At 42.8% G+C, this 17,085-nt stretch overlaps 1 protein-coding gene across 3 annotated transcripts in view; it reads left to right on the top strand.

The window, feature by feature from the left end:
• The window catches only part of tmem135 (transmembrane protein 135), a 594,106-nt gene that overhangs the window by 100,070 nt on the left and 476,951 nt on the right, over positions 1-17,085 (top strand). For all 3 annotated transcript variants that reach the window (XM_070892008.1, XM_070892007.1, XM_070892006.1), the window contains exon 4: positions 14,317-14,350. In XM_070892008.1, the coding sequence (XP_070748109.1) occupies positions 14,317-14,350 (34 nt within the window). The remainder of the gene's footprint in view (positions 1-14,316; positions 14,351-17,085) is intronic.

Raw genomic sequence — 17,085 nt, 5'->3', positions numbered from 1 at the left:
TGAGACTGGGTAGTCTGGGGATCGTTTACTCTGCGGCTTGTCTACTTCTGTCAACTGTGTGGACACTTTATGATGCATCGTTCTGATCCTGGGGACACAGGCTACAGCATTGGGTAGCTCGCTGGACCTGTATACAACCGTTAGGTGTTCGCCTGCTACATTGGCTGATTGCAACTTGCACCCGACATCGCTCAACAGCATTTTGCTCGTTATAGCTGGACTTTTACATTGGTTACCAATTTCAAGCAGTTCATTCAAAAATGGCAGGTTGCTAGCCTCCTTTAAAATGGCCTTACTACTTTAATCCCAATCGTCTTCCTTGCGTGGAATGACGTGTCATTGCTCCATTAGCGCTGCACCTCATGGTTTGGGCGCCATCTTTTCCCTGTCCATGATGTCGATTGCCGTGATCTTCTTTCCCAGGGATTTGGCCACTGAAACTAGGAAGGCGCCCTCAGATCCAATCTTCCTCCCCAGGAGTCCTGCCACTGAAACCGGGAAGGTGCATTCGGGTTGTCTCGGCCGGATCATCACCACGCAGTCGTGATGAGTGGTCTGTGCGTCGGGGGCTGTGTGGAGTTGCTCTCTGGTGCCTGGTCCAACCGAAGGTGGGGGCTTGCTCTGCCTCTGAGCATGGGGGACGTCGATCGCTGAAGGGATGAAGTCTTCCTAGTTGCAATGAATTTTCCCCATCCATCATCTTCCAAGTAGCGTTGGTTCATCACCTGAAACAATCCACAATGGTAAATTGTGCACCACGCCATCATGGGATATACTTACATCTGCACTATCAACAACAGATATCAGTTCCTTGGTGTAGGTGCACAGCTTTGCCTGAACCTGGACCAGCGTGGGTCGTTCAGCTTGATCATTCCATAGTCTCTCAAAGAGTTCCTGGCTCATTATTGACTGACTCGCCCCGTGTCCACTTCCATGAAGACTGGAATGCCATTTATCTCGACTTCCATTATCACTGGAGGATAATCTGTGGTGCAAGTATACTCCATACACTTTGTCCTGGGACTGAGCTGCCTCTCTAGCCATCTCGTAATCCACGCTGGAGTCACAGCCATCTGCTGACTCCTCTTCCACATGGTGAGTCACAGCTCTTTTGCACATTTGCTGGAGGTGGCCCTTTGTGTTGCAGCCTTTGCACACACAGTCTCTGAACCGACACTGATGAGCCCTGTGATTACCTCTGCAACACCAGCATGGTGCTATTCGACTTACTTTTGCACCCCTCGGTAGACTCTCCGGTGGGTGGGTGGGGGGGGGGGGGGGGGGGGGAGGCGGGTCGAGCCGCTCCGTAAAGGCTTCCCAATCTTCACCCTCAGAGAACTTTTCTAATGCACCAATGTTCGTCATTTTTGTGTGAAAGTTCGTAATCTCGTCGCCAGTTGTTATGTCTTTAATACTCTTATGAATGACTCCACGAGGTCTAGTATTGTACTTGAGCTGTTGTGACCTTAGTCCCATTTGTTGTAACTCCAGAGTGAGGCCCAAGTGTAGTGGGCAGCCTATTATACTGGGCCCTGCACACCTATGCAGGTGACCCTCAGGTCTCCCACCGCAGTGCCCTCTAGTGGCACACCTTATGTGACTATACAGTTAGTATACATTGTCCACATACATGACAGCCTCTGACAGGAGAATTTTAACAAAGTTATCTCGTGGTCCCGCAGGCGCCTATGATTGCGGTGGGTGGGGGGGGGGGCCTTCTCTTCCCGTGCTGTGGAGCACGCTCTCATCTTCCAGGTTCCAACGCAGGTGGTGCAATCAGGTAAAGTATTCTCATTAATAGCCATGAGAACTCCATATCTACGACTTCTCATTGCCATTAATGAGAAAAAAAAACAAACCCACTAAACACCATAATAAAAAATAAAAAACACACCACATAATTAAAATTAATTGAAATTAAAGTTAATAAATGTCTTATGGGGAAAAAAAAAAGTATTTTTCCAATTTAACAAAGTTTTGTAATTGGGATTTAAAATAAACTTGCATTAGTGGGCAGGGTTTTTAACATAAAAATGTGTTTTTAAAATGTTATTTTTATGTTAATTTTTAAAACTCATGTTGGTAAAATGTAGGCTATGCACCTGCTTTTACCAGGCACAAGAATTTTAAGGACATTCGCTGGGCAAATACCACAATTTTTCCCATGCGAATGTCCTTGCTGCCGAGATGCGTGCGACCTGTCAAGCCATGCTTTCCGGGTCTGTACACATTCCATATGGACCCGAGGAGGCCGGAATTTCAGGGCCATTGTGTAATTTCTAATTAAGCAATCAGTGCTTACTTACTGTATTTCTTCATTGTTGAAACACATGAGATCACTGACTAGACCTATGGCTGTAAATGTACAGTAATGCGCTAAAGCACATAAAATTATATAACATGTTATTTGTTCATACTGTTCTCCAGTTAATTTACGTTTCGGTTTAACTTCAAATGTTGTACAGATCTACGTCTTTCCCTCCCGATCTGCACCAATAAATCCAATATTTATATTTCAATCTCTGTTCAGAGAGTTTGTTACAGAGTACACTTTGCTCTGAGTTAACAAAAAATGTATTTCACATCCTCTATGTGCCATCAGTTGTAAGTTTTGGTCCATTGGGAAGAATTGAGATCCAATAACCCTATGATACAATGCTGCCTACATGCCCGATGAATGAAATCCACTGCTCAGGCATAATTTATTTTCCCCATTACTTCAGACATTTTTCTGTGGTGCTCGTGTAACATTCAGGAAATTAGTATTTTAGGGCTGGATTTTCCATGGCATCTCCACCTGGTTTCTCGGCAGTATTGGTCGGTTCGGGCGGAAAACCACCCGGTGGAAATTTCAGGAAACAGTTCCGCTGGCGGTTTTGAAATACCTCTGGTGGGCGGATTGCCGGCGAGCACTGTCCAAAACTACCATCGCCCAAGTTTTGTCCCAGCGGTGATCTGTAGGTAGATTTTTTTTTTTTTTTTAAACTCCCACCGGAGCTGGGTGGTAGGTGTGAAGCCCTGCCAAAAAAAAGGTAAGTTAAAGTTTTCTTTTACTTTTTCAGCAATTATGTGTAAAAGGGTCTTGAGAATGTATTTTCTTTTTGTATTTTGAAAAAATTATTTTTTGTTTTTTTCCCCCTCCCTAGGCTCAACCCACAGCCTCAGTCTAAATTTTAGTAAGTGAACAGAACTTAATCTAATTGAGCGGCAATCAGCCCAGGATCGCATTTCCCGCCGAGAATCGGGGTGTAAGGTCCATTTTTTTTCTACCAGGTGGAATTTTTCCCTTTCTTTGTGGTATTTTTCGCCCACGGTAATTTTAAAATCTTAGTAATTTGGGCGGCAATCCGGCAGTGGCGGATTTTTAAAAAATTCTACCCCTTAGCTTTTTTAGTTTGGTAAAATCATGTTTTGAATATCAAGTGATGTTCAACGTGTGAATGATTTTTCATTTCTTAACATTGGGTATTCTGACATTTGATGTCTGACATGTCTGCTACAACTTCAGCCACCTGCATTGTTGGGTAATTTTAGTTCCAAATCTTGTACATTCTTTGATGTGGAATTTGGGTGTGTATCCTTTTGTCTCTAATTTCAGACAGTTATCTTTTCCCCAATTTTTAGCAGTGTTGCGGTAACCAGGCAATTAATGTCTTCAGACATTTCTTTGGAGCTTCCAGTGCCCCACTGAGACTACTTTACCTGCTTTATATGTAAAGCATTCATGGTTTTCTTATGACCCTACTTACTGGTTTTCACTCAAGCGATATACTCTTCTAATCTGTAGTCTTTTTGTGGCTTTTTGATCGCAAATGCTTCCATTAGCTGGTGTAACAAACAGTGCACTTGCTTTACGTTTGTCTCTTGTTGGCAAAGGAGACTGGTAGTTTGAATAGTTGTTACTGGGGGCAAAGAACATAACACAAGAAATAGGAGTAGGCCATTTGGCCACTTGAGCTTGCAATGCCAGACAATAAGATCGTGGCTGATCTGATCTTGGCCTCAACACTTCCCTGCACACTCCCCACAAACCTTGATTCCCTTATCATTCAAAAAGGGAGACTGGTAGAGTTTGATTAGTTGTTTCTGAGGCCAAAACAAGAGTCTTTTTGAATTTTTTTCATATCTTAAGAGCCTTGCCAAATGCCCCTGAAAAAAGATCAGAACATATTTTTGAGAATTCAGATGAATGAAAGGGTGACTTTCTAGGCAACCAGTGCTCGGGTAGGACTCTTTAAAGCGTTAAAGTTTTGAACATGGGGTGCATTTTAACTTTTATCGCCAGCAATAGCGACCCCGATTTTCTTTTCCATTGAAGGCTGTCAAATGGGTTGTAAAAAGGGAAACCGACTTGTTTGCCCAGTGATAAAAGTTAAAATAACTCAGTTTTCTTATAATCTTGAGTTACTGGGAGAAAGAGTCAAATGCTCTCCTTTAGTCAGAGATTACTGTAACGTCTATGTAAGGCAACATTTCTGGTGGCCCCTTCAGTGGTTTTCCAGTTTGTGTGTAAATTTAGGAGGTTATCCCTTCAGAGCAAGACTGCTTCGACAAGGAGTCTAAATGGGTAGATTTGTTGGGCTATAGGAACTGTGTTCAGTATATTTTTCAGTTGTGGTGTTAAGTTCATTGGGGAGGATTCTAACACTAGCGTATGGTGTTAGCGATTCTAACACCATACCATAGTATTCTATGGTTAATATAGTATTAATCATCCTTACGAGACTTTTTTCCCTTGTGTAGATCAAAGAGAAACACGGTGCAATTAATTTTTGGTCTGTTGCCATTGGTATCTTGCTTCAATGCAAATTTCAGATTTCCCTAATGACCTGCAAACCCAAGATGTTTTTAATGGCATGGGTTTGTCTGATTACCAGATTCAGGAAAGGCTGGAGTTAACTTATTTTATTATAGATTGTCATTGTTTCCAAAAGCGCTACCATACTTAATGACCTCTACTGTTTCCTTCTGGCTCCTGGTTGTGATTGACAGGAACTAGGAGTGTAAAGCTTAGTTAGCAAACCATATGCTTCCTGATATTAATTTCCTCTCATTCCTACTGGAAATGTGAAGTGCTTAAAATGGATTGAATTTTGACCATTTTTTGATAAGTAACTTGTCGAGCTCATAACTGGCTGCACAATAAAGAAAATAAATTACTTATGGTATATTAAACATTAACATTAAAATAATTCTTGACTTTGCTAGTGAGATCTCCAATAGATTATTGTACTTCAATTTTTTCAGTATCTTTGTAAATCAGGGTAACAATTTTTTTTGTTACTGTTCATTCAAATAGAAGTTAACTAACTATACAGTAAAATTCTGAATGTAATAATTTTATTAAGTGTTAACATTTTATGTTGGGCTTGTATTGTTAATGGATCATGCCTATGTGATAAGCTAACCACTTTTTATAAATTGAAAGTGCCAGTTTAACTGAGGAATCAGGTGGTGAGCTAACTTCTGAGTGCTCCGAAACTAAAGTGAGACACATTTGTAATGGGTATTTTTGCTTTGCATCAGGTGTAGTATCGCTGCTACCTAGTGTGATGCCAAATTTAAAAAAAGCCGAAGTGGTCCTGTCAATCTCCTGGAAACCGTATAAACTTGGTCCAGATTTTTGTAATGCATCATCATAGGCAATCCCTTGAAATCGAGGAAGACTTGCTTCCACACACAAGTGAGTTCTCACGTGACTGAACAGTCCAATATGGGAATTACAGTCTCTGTCACAGGTGGGACCGACAGTTGTTGGAGGAAAGGGTGGGTGGGGAGTCTGGTTTGCCACACGCTCCTTCCGCTGCCTGCGCTTGTTTTCTGCATGCTCTCTGTGCTCAGCGCCCTCCCGGATGCTCTTCCTCCACTTAAGACTGTCTTTGGCCAGGGATTCCCAGGTGTCAGTGGGGATGTTGCACTTTATCAAGGAGGCTTTGAGGGTGTCCTTGAAACGTTTCCTCTGCCCACCTGTGGCTCGCTTGCTGTGCAGGAATTCTGAGTAGAGTGCTTGCCTTGGGAGTCTTGCGTCGGGCATGCGAACAATGTGGCCCGCCCAACGGAGCTGGTCGAGTGTGGTCAGTGCTTCGATGCTGGGGATGTTGGCCTGATCGAGAATACTGACGTTGGTGCGTCTGTCCTCCCAGGGGATTTGCACAATCTTGCGGAGACATCGTTGGTGGTATTTCTCCAGCAATTTAAGGTGTCTATTGTATATGGTCCACGTCTATGAGGCATACAGGAGGGCAGGTATCACTACAGCCCTGTAGACCATAAGCTTGGTGCCAGATTTGAGGGCCTGATCTTCGAGCAGACACTGTTATCCATGCTCTCCTAGAAAGAAAAAACAAAACTTTTATGTCTTATCATGTCTTTAGAATGTCCCAAAGCACCTCACAATTTATTTATTATTTTGAAGTGCAGTTACTATTCGCAAATGTGGCAGTTAATTTGCTCACAGCATGGTTTCAAACAGTAGATCTGTTTTTGCTAATGTTGGTGAGGAGGCCATGTTGGGCCTGCTGTTCTTTGAAAAATGTCATAGGATCTTTTATGATCACCTGAGAAGGCAGATGGGGCCTTGGCTTAATGTCTGATCCAAAAGATGACAGTGCTACATTCCCTCAGAACTGCTTTGCTAACAATAAAAATAATGGCTCCCCTCACCCCCATGGGGTTCTATCCGTGAGTGCAAACATGCATGTGTAGGATTCACTGTCACTGAAGTCAATACAAGTAGCAACTGACAACGTAACTTAGATTTGCCTTCTATGTAGCGCACTATGTATATACTGGTTTCAGACAGCATTTTTTTGGATTCATAACCATATGTGATTAGTTTTAAAATGTGCTTTTGATAAAAATGAACACTCTTACTTTCTGTATTACATGCTGTGATTAACTTTAGTTAATTAATCCATTAAGCTTTTTTGTTTGGCTTGCAAGTGCCTATAAAAGCAATTTAATCTAATGCAGCTGTTCTCTTGTGTTTATAAGTTCAAGTGCAAATGACTACAAATTGAAATTTCTTGACCTTGAGACGTTTTACTATTTTAAAGGCACTATATATATTGTTGATACAGGTTGAACCTCCCTTATCCGGAACCCCCAGAACCTGGTCTGTTCTGGATAAGGGATTTTTTCGGACGAGGGGTGGTCACGTTAATTTGGATGGGACAGGTACTGAGCAAGGGGATATCTGGGCTGGCTGGCTTGGGGCTGGGAGTGTGTCAGAGATCTGGGGGGGGGGGTGGGTTTGAGGGAGGTGGATTGGGGGGTCAGGCCAGCGATTGCGGGAGTCGACAGCAAGGACGGACTTCAATTTGTTCATGTCGGAGTTCTGTGCATGCGCCACCCGGTGGCCGGGAATGGTTCCGGACCATGGGTGGTTCTGGACAAGGGAGTTCTGGATAAGGGAGGTGCAACCTGTACCTGTGAATCTCCTCCATCCTACTTCAGTCTCTTTTTTGAATTCTCAATTTTTAGAACCATTTTTTGTACTTTGACAAATGTTTTATATATTTACATTTGTATAGTGCAACTACAAGTATATACATATTTGTTTTAGAGAAAATATGTGAAATTCTAAAATTGCATTCATATGTGCCAATCTGCAAAACTTAGAAAAACTGAAATGGCTTCTAAAAAGCTGACCCAGTGCCCAAAAAAGCTGACCACTCAAAAATCAATGTAGGACTAAAATACTTTGATCTATTACACTGACCGATTTTGTTCATGGGTTTTCTTTCTTTCAATCGGTGGTGTTGCCTTTCACAACTATGAATAGAGTTAAAGCTGTTTGTTCAGCCTTGTGTTTTGTTAAGGCTCATTCGTCTCCTTTCTTGGGTGTGGATGGGCTGCAGGTATTGTTGCTCTCGTGAGCCACTAGCACGTATACATCTGCTGTTTGCTGTGCAGTAGGTAGTCAGTAACGTCGGTAAAGAAATTACAATTGATTCAAATGCAGCATGTACTTTTCCTCATAAGATATATCTCACTGACCCTTGTGTCGCAATAATTTGAATGGGATTTTGTCAATGGGATTGAAAAGGCAATACTTATAAGCAAAATATAAATCAAGTGCTGAATTATATTAAAATAAGTGTGAAAACTGAACAAAATAAATTTTTAAACAGAAATTAGGGTAAATACTTTTAACTGATCCTGTCATTGAAATGTAGTTGGGAGGATATTGCAGCATTATTCTTCTCTAATAGCTATATACACTGTTTATTGCTTGACTAAGGGTTGGGCCATTTGTGTCTGTTGTATTTAAGTGCATACCCTAGACGAGAGTGAAACTGTCTGTTCACCTGATTAGCAATGTGTTGGGGTTGGTTCGGGTATTTTGTAATAGAAGCTTCCTCACTGTAGTTACATCAATGCCCTCAACCAGCAACCCAAGGAATTCACTGGAGACATGTGCTGAATGGGGTCATAGGGGATTCATGCAGTATGCGCACCACATCTTCATGCGTCACAGCTGAGAGTTTATCGTGCATGGGTAAAGGTCGTTGAACCCCAGAACATGATTCTGTAATACATTCCCTAAAAGCAATGCTATTGTGACCAGGTATAGTGGGTTGGTGCAAATATGATTTAGTCAGGCCTGGTGCACTTCAATTGGATTTCAAATGAAGTTGATCGATTTATATTTGAATTGTTTTAGGAACGTAGGAACAGGAGTAGGCCATTTAGCCCCTCGAGCCTGTTCCCCCATTCAGTGAGATTATGGCTGATCTGTGACCTAACTCCATATACCTGCACCATTGGCTAACAAACATCTATCGCTCTCGGATTTAAAACTGACAATTGACCTAGCACCAACTGCCATTTGCGGAAGAGTTCCAAACTTCTACCACACTTTAAGTACAAGTGTTTCCTAACTTCACTTTTGAAAGGCCTGGCTCTAATTTTTAGACTATGTTGCCTCATCCTAGACTCCCTAACCAGTGGAAATAGTTTCTCTCTAACTACCCTGTCAGTTCCCCTTAATATCTTGAAAACTTTGATCAAATCACCCCTTAATCTTCTAAATTCCAGGGAATATAACCCTAACTTGTGTAATTACTCCTTGTAATTTAACCTTTGAAGTCCAGGTATCATTATGGTAAATCTGCGCTGCACTCCTTCCAAAACCAATATATCCCTCCTAAGGTGTGTTGCCCAGAACTGAATATACAGCTCCAGGTGTGGTCTAACTCGGGCTTTGTACAGCTGTAGCATACTACTTTCCCCTTGTATTCTAGTTCTCTAAATAATGCCAGCATTCCATTAACCTTTTTGATTATTTTCTGTACCTCTCCATGACACTTTCATAATCTATGTACATGGACCCTCCCCCCCCACCAAAGTCTCTTTGGACCTCCACTATTTCTAGCTTTTCACTATTTAGAAAGTACGCACTCTGATCTATCCCTTTTTGTTTCAAAGTGGATGACCTCACACTTGCCTATATTGAAATCCATTTGCCACAGTTTTGCCCATTCACTTAATCTATCTTTGTAGATGGAAGCATAAAATTACACTGTTTACAGTACAGCCTATCTTTGTGTCATCAGCAAACTTGGATAAGTGGTACTGTATTCCATCATAAGTCGTTAATAAATATGGTAAACAGTTGGTGAATTTTCTTCCCACAATTTTAGCAGCGAGAAGTGGTAATTGCATTACACGCAGCAGCAACCCATGGTACCACAATTATCTTTTTCTCTAGGATTGGGGAGGGTCCAATCACTCAAGCACAATGCCGTCACCTCATTGCTCTATGACGGTAAATGAAAGGCTAGCTCATTCACTCATCTCACAGGGACTCCTTTAAAAACCCAGATCCTTCCTGTCATGTATCCTACTTGGTTACTAGTAATATTACAAGTTGTGTCACCAGAGGGCACTGCAGTGGGAGACTTGTAGGTTACTTGTACAGGTGTGCTAGACCTAGAATAAAAGGCAGGCCACCAGGTGTGATCCTCACTCTGAAATTACATTAAATGGACTAAGGTCACAACAGCTCAAGTACAACATATTGTCTCGTGGAGTCATTATCAGAGCATCTGAAGACATAACAATTGGCGACAAGATTACGGACCTTCTCACGAAAATGGCTAACTTTGGTACGTTGCAGCAGTTCGCTGATGGTGATGATTGGCACGCCTTTGTGGAGAGGCTCGACCATTTCTTCACAGCAAACGACCTGGCAGGCGACATTCCGGCCACACTGGCTGATAAGTGCAGAGCTATCCTGCTAACCAGTTGTGGGCCCACCGTTTATGGCTTCGTCAGGGACTTGCTGGAACCTTGCTGTAACGCTGATCCAAGAACAACTCGAGCCCTAAGAAAGCATTCTCCTAGCCAGACACCAGTTTTATACACACCGAAGGCTGGGAAATCGTGAAATATGCTGCAGACCTCAGGAGGCTGGCGGCACCATGTGATTTCGGCGACCATCTCACCGAAACGCTGTGGGACATCTTTGTCATCGGAATCGGCCACGAGGGCCTTCTTAAACTACTATCTGCGGATACCACAGTCATACTGCAGAAGGCCATCTCTGTGAGCCAGGAATTCATGACCTCGACCTGTAGCTCTCGGTAGATGACTCATCCTCAGGACTCAAACCTGGCAAGTACTGTGCACAGAATGGCGCCTTTTAGAGGCTGCACTATAGAAGGTGAATCTCCTCGGGGGAGAGAGAGAATAGGCCCCTGAGTCCCTTAACTCGAGTCTGCTGAGGGAGACTAATCGAGTAGCACCATGCTGGCGTTGCGGATAAAATCACGGCTCACCAGTGCCGTTTTAAGGACTATGTGTAAAGGCTGCAGCACAAAGGGCCACCTCCAGCGAATGTGTAAAAGAAATATGACTCACTGTGTTGCTGAAGAGTCTGCAGATGGCCATGAATCCAGCGCGGATTATGAAGCGACAGAGGCAGCTCAGCCCCACGATGAGGTGTATGGCATATTTACCTGCACCACTGAATGTTCCCCGTTGAGGATGGAAGTCGAGATGGATGGCGTTCCAGTCTTCATGGAAGTGGACACGGGGGCGAGCCAGTCAGTAATGAATCAAGAAGCCTTTGTCTCAAGCTGAACGACGCAAGTTGGTCCCGGCGCACCTACACCAGTGAACTTATCCCAGTCGTTTGTTGTGCGAATGTTAAGGTACTCCATGATGGCGCGGTGCACAAGTTACCCCTCTGGATTGTTGCAGGTGATGGACCAATGCTACTCGGAAGAAGATGGATGGAGAAGATCCATTGGAGCTGGGAAGATTTCTTTCTTCCACGCTCAGGCAAAACAAGCCCTCACCTGAGGTTGGATCTGGCACCAGAGAGCAGATTAGCACAGCACCCGAGGCACAAGATCGCTCAGCAGGACTGCGTGGAGATGATCCAGCTGAGACGACCCGAACGTACCTTCGAGGCTCCAGTGGCAGGACTCCGGAGGAAGAAAATCGGATCCAGATGCAATTTCCCAGCCTCGGCGGCAGAAGCCGGGGAGAAGAGGATCACAGTAGTCGACATCGTGAATGGAAGAAAGATGGCGCCGAAACCACGAGGCGAGACGCTGAAGAAAAAGATGGCGGCGGCCAGTCCACGAGGTGCAGCGCTGATGGGGCAACACGTGGCACCAAGCGAAGAGGAGGATTGGGGTAAAAATAGCAAGGCTCTCTCAAAGGAGGCCTGCAACTCACCACACTTAAAGGGACAGTTCCCCACACTCGATCAATGTAATAGCAACTGTGAGTTAGTGTAAAATGTGTAATTGATGATCAGAGTTGTGTACATGCAATAAGCAAAGAAAAGGCGCGCGAGTGCAATCGGAGCTACAGGTTATTTACAATAAGTAATGAAACGTTGTGCGATGTAGGATTTCAACTGCATACAGTCAATACAGTGGGCAAACACCCATCGAGAGCACACAGGTCCAGTGTGCTACCCAATGCTGTAGCCTGCGTCCCTGGGACCAGAGTGATGCACCACAGAGTGTGGCCACAAGCAGCTAATATATACAAGCTGCAGAGCAAACGATCTTAGGAGGCCAACGGCACCAGCATCGATACCCTGTCCCCGATGGCGCCACCACTCGGGCACCTGATGGCACCAACCACCATGAGCCTGAAAGAGCAAACTGTGCTAAGGCGCAGCCCCCAGACCCTATCGCCACCAAGGCCACACCCGGGAACGAAGGGTCACCCGCAATGGTTCTCCTAAATGGGACTGGGACCAGCCAGGATCCCAAACCAAATAACGTCCAGGTAAGCGAGTCAGCAGTTCCCTGTGCACTGCTAGACAATTGCTCCTCAGGGAACAGCAACGAGCCGGGGCGCAAGGAGAGGACCGGGAGATCACAGGCATCTGTGAACCTGCCTGACACTAGGAGCAACGGCAAAAGCCCCGAGAGCAGGCAACTTGGGCCAACTGGGTTCCCACTGCCAGCACTGGGCACCGTGCCGCCAACAGATTACCTGGACACATCCAGCAGTTCTGGCACTAGTTTGTCCTTGTGCACCGGTGCTGATCCCAGCACTGACCCCAAGTATATTCCAAGTATATACCTCACCATTCAAATGTACTTGCTTCTCTACGGTACTGCGAATGTAATACTGTAAATTCAAATTTCTTTCTGGACTTGAATGTATATGAATGTAATGAGCCAACGACACAATCTATATGTGAGAAAGGAACGCACAAACAGAAACCACCAGCACCTCTACTACCAACGAAACACCACCTACTCGCCCAAGATGGAAACGACCCTCCAAGGGTCAACCAGATAGAGCTAAGCCCAGAGCACAGTCAATGCAAAAGCAATTTGCACGAAGGACTTGGGGGAGAGTGATGTCATGTATCCTACATGGTTACTGCTTGTACTATTACAAGGTGTGCCACCAGAGGGCACTACAGTGGGAGATTTGCAGGTTACCTGTATAGGTGTGCCAGGCCTAGTATAAAAGGCAGGTCACCATGTGTGATCCTCACTCTGGAGTTACATTAAATGGACTAAGGTCACTACAGTTCAAGTACAACGCATTGTCTTGTGAAGTCATTATCAGGACATCTGAAGACATAACACTTGCTGTCCATTTTTTTTAATGTTTACAATTGCTGTGCAACTATCCCAAAACTAAACTGTTAAATTCAAAACCTAAAAGATCATCCTAGTCGCTGCTTGGATGTGTTGCGGGAGCTTGCTTGAAGTACCTGTCGTAAGCAGTGCAGGACCTCAACCTTGTCACACAAGCACTTTGAATTTCATGCAGAAACAACTTTTGATAGCTCGGGATGCTGGAAGCTATTTTTTTTTTTAAAAGCTGGCGAACAGCACTCAAGTCACTGACCGTGCAAAACATGTTTGGTTGTCAACTATGAACATTTGAGCAATTTACCAGCCTTTAAATGAAATGCAATGTTATTTCTAACGCTCAGGAAATTTAAATTGACTGTAGTGAAGTTAAATTTTGTTGAGATGTTGTCTGACTTGACAGCAAGGTAATGAGTGATCTTGTGACTTTAGTTTTGATTGAATAAGTCAAATGTACATCGACTTATGCTGCTGACATTTTGCAGCTACCTTTTGCACTGCTAGCTGATGTCAGTTATACTGCTGGATCTGCATTGTTGTCAGTTTGGGAAAAGGCAGGTGTGTGTGTGTGCTTGTCAGGCATAGCTCTGCTTGCTGATGTCTGAATGCCACTGAAATGCCTAATCTTTGTAAAAGCTGAGGTGATGAATGGAGGTGTGAAGTTTTCCTGAAGGGAATGAGGCACAGTTTCACCATGGCGCTATCCCACACCTTGCAATAGCTGAATTTAGAGCACTTTTGACAATGGTGGTTTATCAGGTCACAGACTTACCCAGGTAAGGTTATGCGAACAGATGAAAATGAGTTATTTTTCTAATTTTATTTTTGTATATTTGTTTTCCCGCTCCTCATTTGTGTCTCATTCCCTGGCCAAGAAATCCCCTTCTACTACTATGCAAATGCTGCTGTGTAATTCTTCATTAGAAGGTGCGCAAGAGTGACCTGGTTGATTGATCCTCTGATTCTGTTTTTCCTCCTTCCAGACTGGAAGGCCTCTGCCTCTGCTCAGCACCTCTCTGCAGTGAAGTGATTCAGAAACTTTCCACGATCATGACCAAGCCTCGTACCCATTTCATGTTGCAATGCAATCCAAAATATATATTTAAAAAGCCCTTTAAAGCTTTTGATTTCTTTTCTTCAAGTGCACTCCTCCAATACATTGCAGTATTGTACAGCAATATTTACTAAATGTCTGGTGCTTAAGTGCCTCATTAACAGTTTTATTTTTGGTTTGCAGGAGAGGCCTATTGACAATTTATATGGCAAACTTGGTAAGTAATTTCTTATATTCTGGAAATTTGGGCAGAGTGTTTTCGCTTGTACGTTCTTTGCTTGGTTGATCTTAATTTTGTAAGATTGCAAAATGTCATTTCACGCCACTTGTTTCTTAGATGGTTGTCTACACGTTCTGGAACATGGTGACACTGGTTATACTAAACGTAATCTTTTCCCCCTCCTTTCCTGTCTGTAATATATTAAACACTGTTGAATAAAAGAAAAACGGTACTTTTAGTTGTAGCCACTTTAATAACATTGGAGCTTTAAAAGTAACCAGAGTGTATATTTCTTGATCTTTTATTTTCAAGTATAAAAAAAAATAGTTTGGCTGTGAATATTTAACCCCACTAAAAGTGCTCAGTTACTGAGAGGAAAAAGGAGTTTTCCTTATTTCCTTCTGACCATCGAATAGTCACTTGTTTGGTTTAGTGTAACCTGCTTTACTTGGGGCATGTTGTATACGTCTTGAGCAGTATGGCATGGTTCTTGGTTGTGGTTGATATGCACAGATTATGCCATGTTTGTGAGTAGCCAGTTACCCAACAGTTGCAGAAAATTGGTATATTCTGCTCTTCAAATAAATGCCTTACAGATCAAGAAGATTCTAAGTTTGATCCTTGATCTGTACTGAGTTAACTAACTTCAGCCAGAGCAGTGCCGTGGGCACTATAATTGGTGCTCCTGAGCTGAGAAAAGAAGAATGAGTCACTTTTTTCAATATCCTTGGCTCAAGTGCAGATGTATTGATGTTGAGGACGGGATGGACTTTGCCATTCCAGTCAAACATTCTGCCAACACCTTCTCAGCCTAGGCTTACATGTGGGAGTACTGGATGACAGCCAACACCCATACAGTCATACTGTAGCATGAGTCAACACCTTCAGGAAGGGGATGTTAAGCAACCAGTTAAAATACTTTTATTCTTGTAGCTGTATGAATTAAATTGAAACAAAAAATAAGTACTTAAATGATATAAAGATGAGCATTTGTTGAAATTAGACTTGTATCTTGGGGTCAGTGTTTCCATAAATATGCACAATATCCAGGCCTGTCTAAAATGCTGTGTTTTAATTCAAATTCCACTAATTGAAGTTGAACTTGCATTCGTTTTAATGAGTGTGTGGATGAGATACACCTCTGCAGACAAATCCTATTTATTTTTTGTGTGTTATGACACTTAATACAGTGAGTGTGCGAAGATTCATTCTTGCTGGAAGTGGATGGAGAATAGTGAGAGATCTTCCACGACTCACGAACTAATAACTCATGTAGGATAATATTTCTTCTGGCAAATGGTGTAGAAAGGACAAAGCGTTTTTGTGTACAAATATATTTTCCTTCTACCTCCAACCTCAACACATATTTGCCGTTTACCTGAAATAAGCAAAGTAATTTTTCAGGTTGACTGCTGATAGGAAAAACATTGGCACTGACTAAAATATATATTTTAAACTTGGCCCGATGTACTGGGGGGGGGGGGGTGGGGGGTGGTGAGGGTGTAGAAACAGAAAAATTGCTCATGTTTGAAATAACCAGTTTACGGCTATCTCTGGTCACTTTAAATAATCAGGATTGTGTTAAATCAGAGTTTAAAACTGAATATAGCACTAGTTATACAGCAAAAACATAGTATAGTATTAGGGATACGACCGTGACAAGTAGCAGGTACCGATCTGATCGAACAGACGGTTGCCACACATGAGCAGTTCTCTGAGCGGCCTCTTTTCCTTTTCGTCTAGAGCCTCCTTCGGTAGAGCATGGGACCACTCTCAAAAAAGCGTTCGACCAACCCAACTTCTGTATAGCTCTCGCCGCGACGTTACTTTTATTCTTTTTTTTTTAATGGGTGGGCCTGAAATGGGATATTGACAAGACCTTTAGGCCTAAAGAGGTTTCCCTAAAAACTCAGTGCCCAATGGGGTATTGAGTTCTTTGTCTCAATTCTTGAAACAAAGCCCTCCCTAAAGATGTCTTATGATCTTGTTCACGTGTCTTTCCTGTTTCTACTTGCTGAAAGGTCTTCCTTTTGAAATGTGTGTCTTATCTCCCTGGTTCCTATCCCCTTGGGTGCAATTCGTACAAGGCCTGGCCCTGTACTCTCTCAATCATGAGGCCCAAACCCAAGCTGTCTCACTTCAAATGGTCATTATCTCCTTTATGATCTAGCAAACTGCTCTTTTTGAGATTGTGTTTACCTTAACCTCCCCAAATTCCTTCCATTCTAAATCTTTCCATACTAATTAACTTATATTTATCTTCGCAAGCAGTTCTGTTAAGCTAACTTTAATTCCTACCTTGGCAGTATACATAAAATACATAAGCAAGGTTCAAATCTTAACTTAGAAATAACAGATAATTGCTTGGCAACAAGAAGATTGTATATTGCTTTCACAGTGCAGAATGCTATAACATCCATAGGAAACCAAAACATTTGCACATTTCAAGTATCTATTTCGTCATTCTAGTACCTGCCTGAGGCGACTTTTTGGCTCTAGTTCTAACACAACTATGTAAACACAGAATTATTCGCGTCAGTTTCATTTATATAACGATATGTTTTTAGGTATCCCTAATTTCGAACACTCATGCATTTAATTATGCAACTTAAGATGCTAGGCAATTGATATTTGGTATAAAAGCACTTTTACCTTGAGGTAAGTATTGCTAGGTAACTACAACATATTAGATTTAGTGATGAATAATGAGCCTTAATTGGTCAAAAATCTGT

The sequence above is a fragment of the Pristiophorus japonicus genome, chromosome 10 (assembly GCF_044704955.1).
Source record: "Pristiophorus japonicus isolate sPriJap1 chromosome 10, sPriJap1.hap1, whole genome shotgun sequence".
NCBI classification, from domain to species: Eukaryota; Metazoa; Chordata; class Chondrichthyes; family Pristiophoridae; genus Pristiophorus; species Pristiophorus japonicus.
This window is presented reverse-complemented; position numbering and strand designations above follow the sequence as displayed.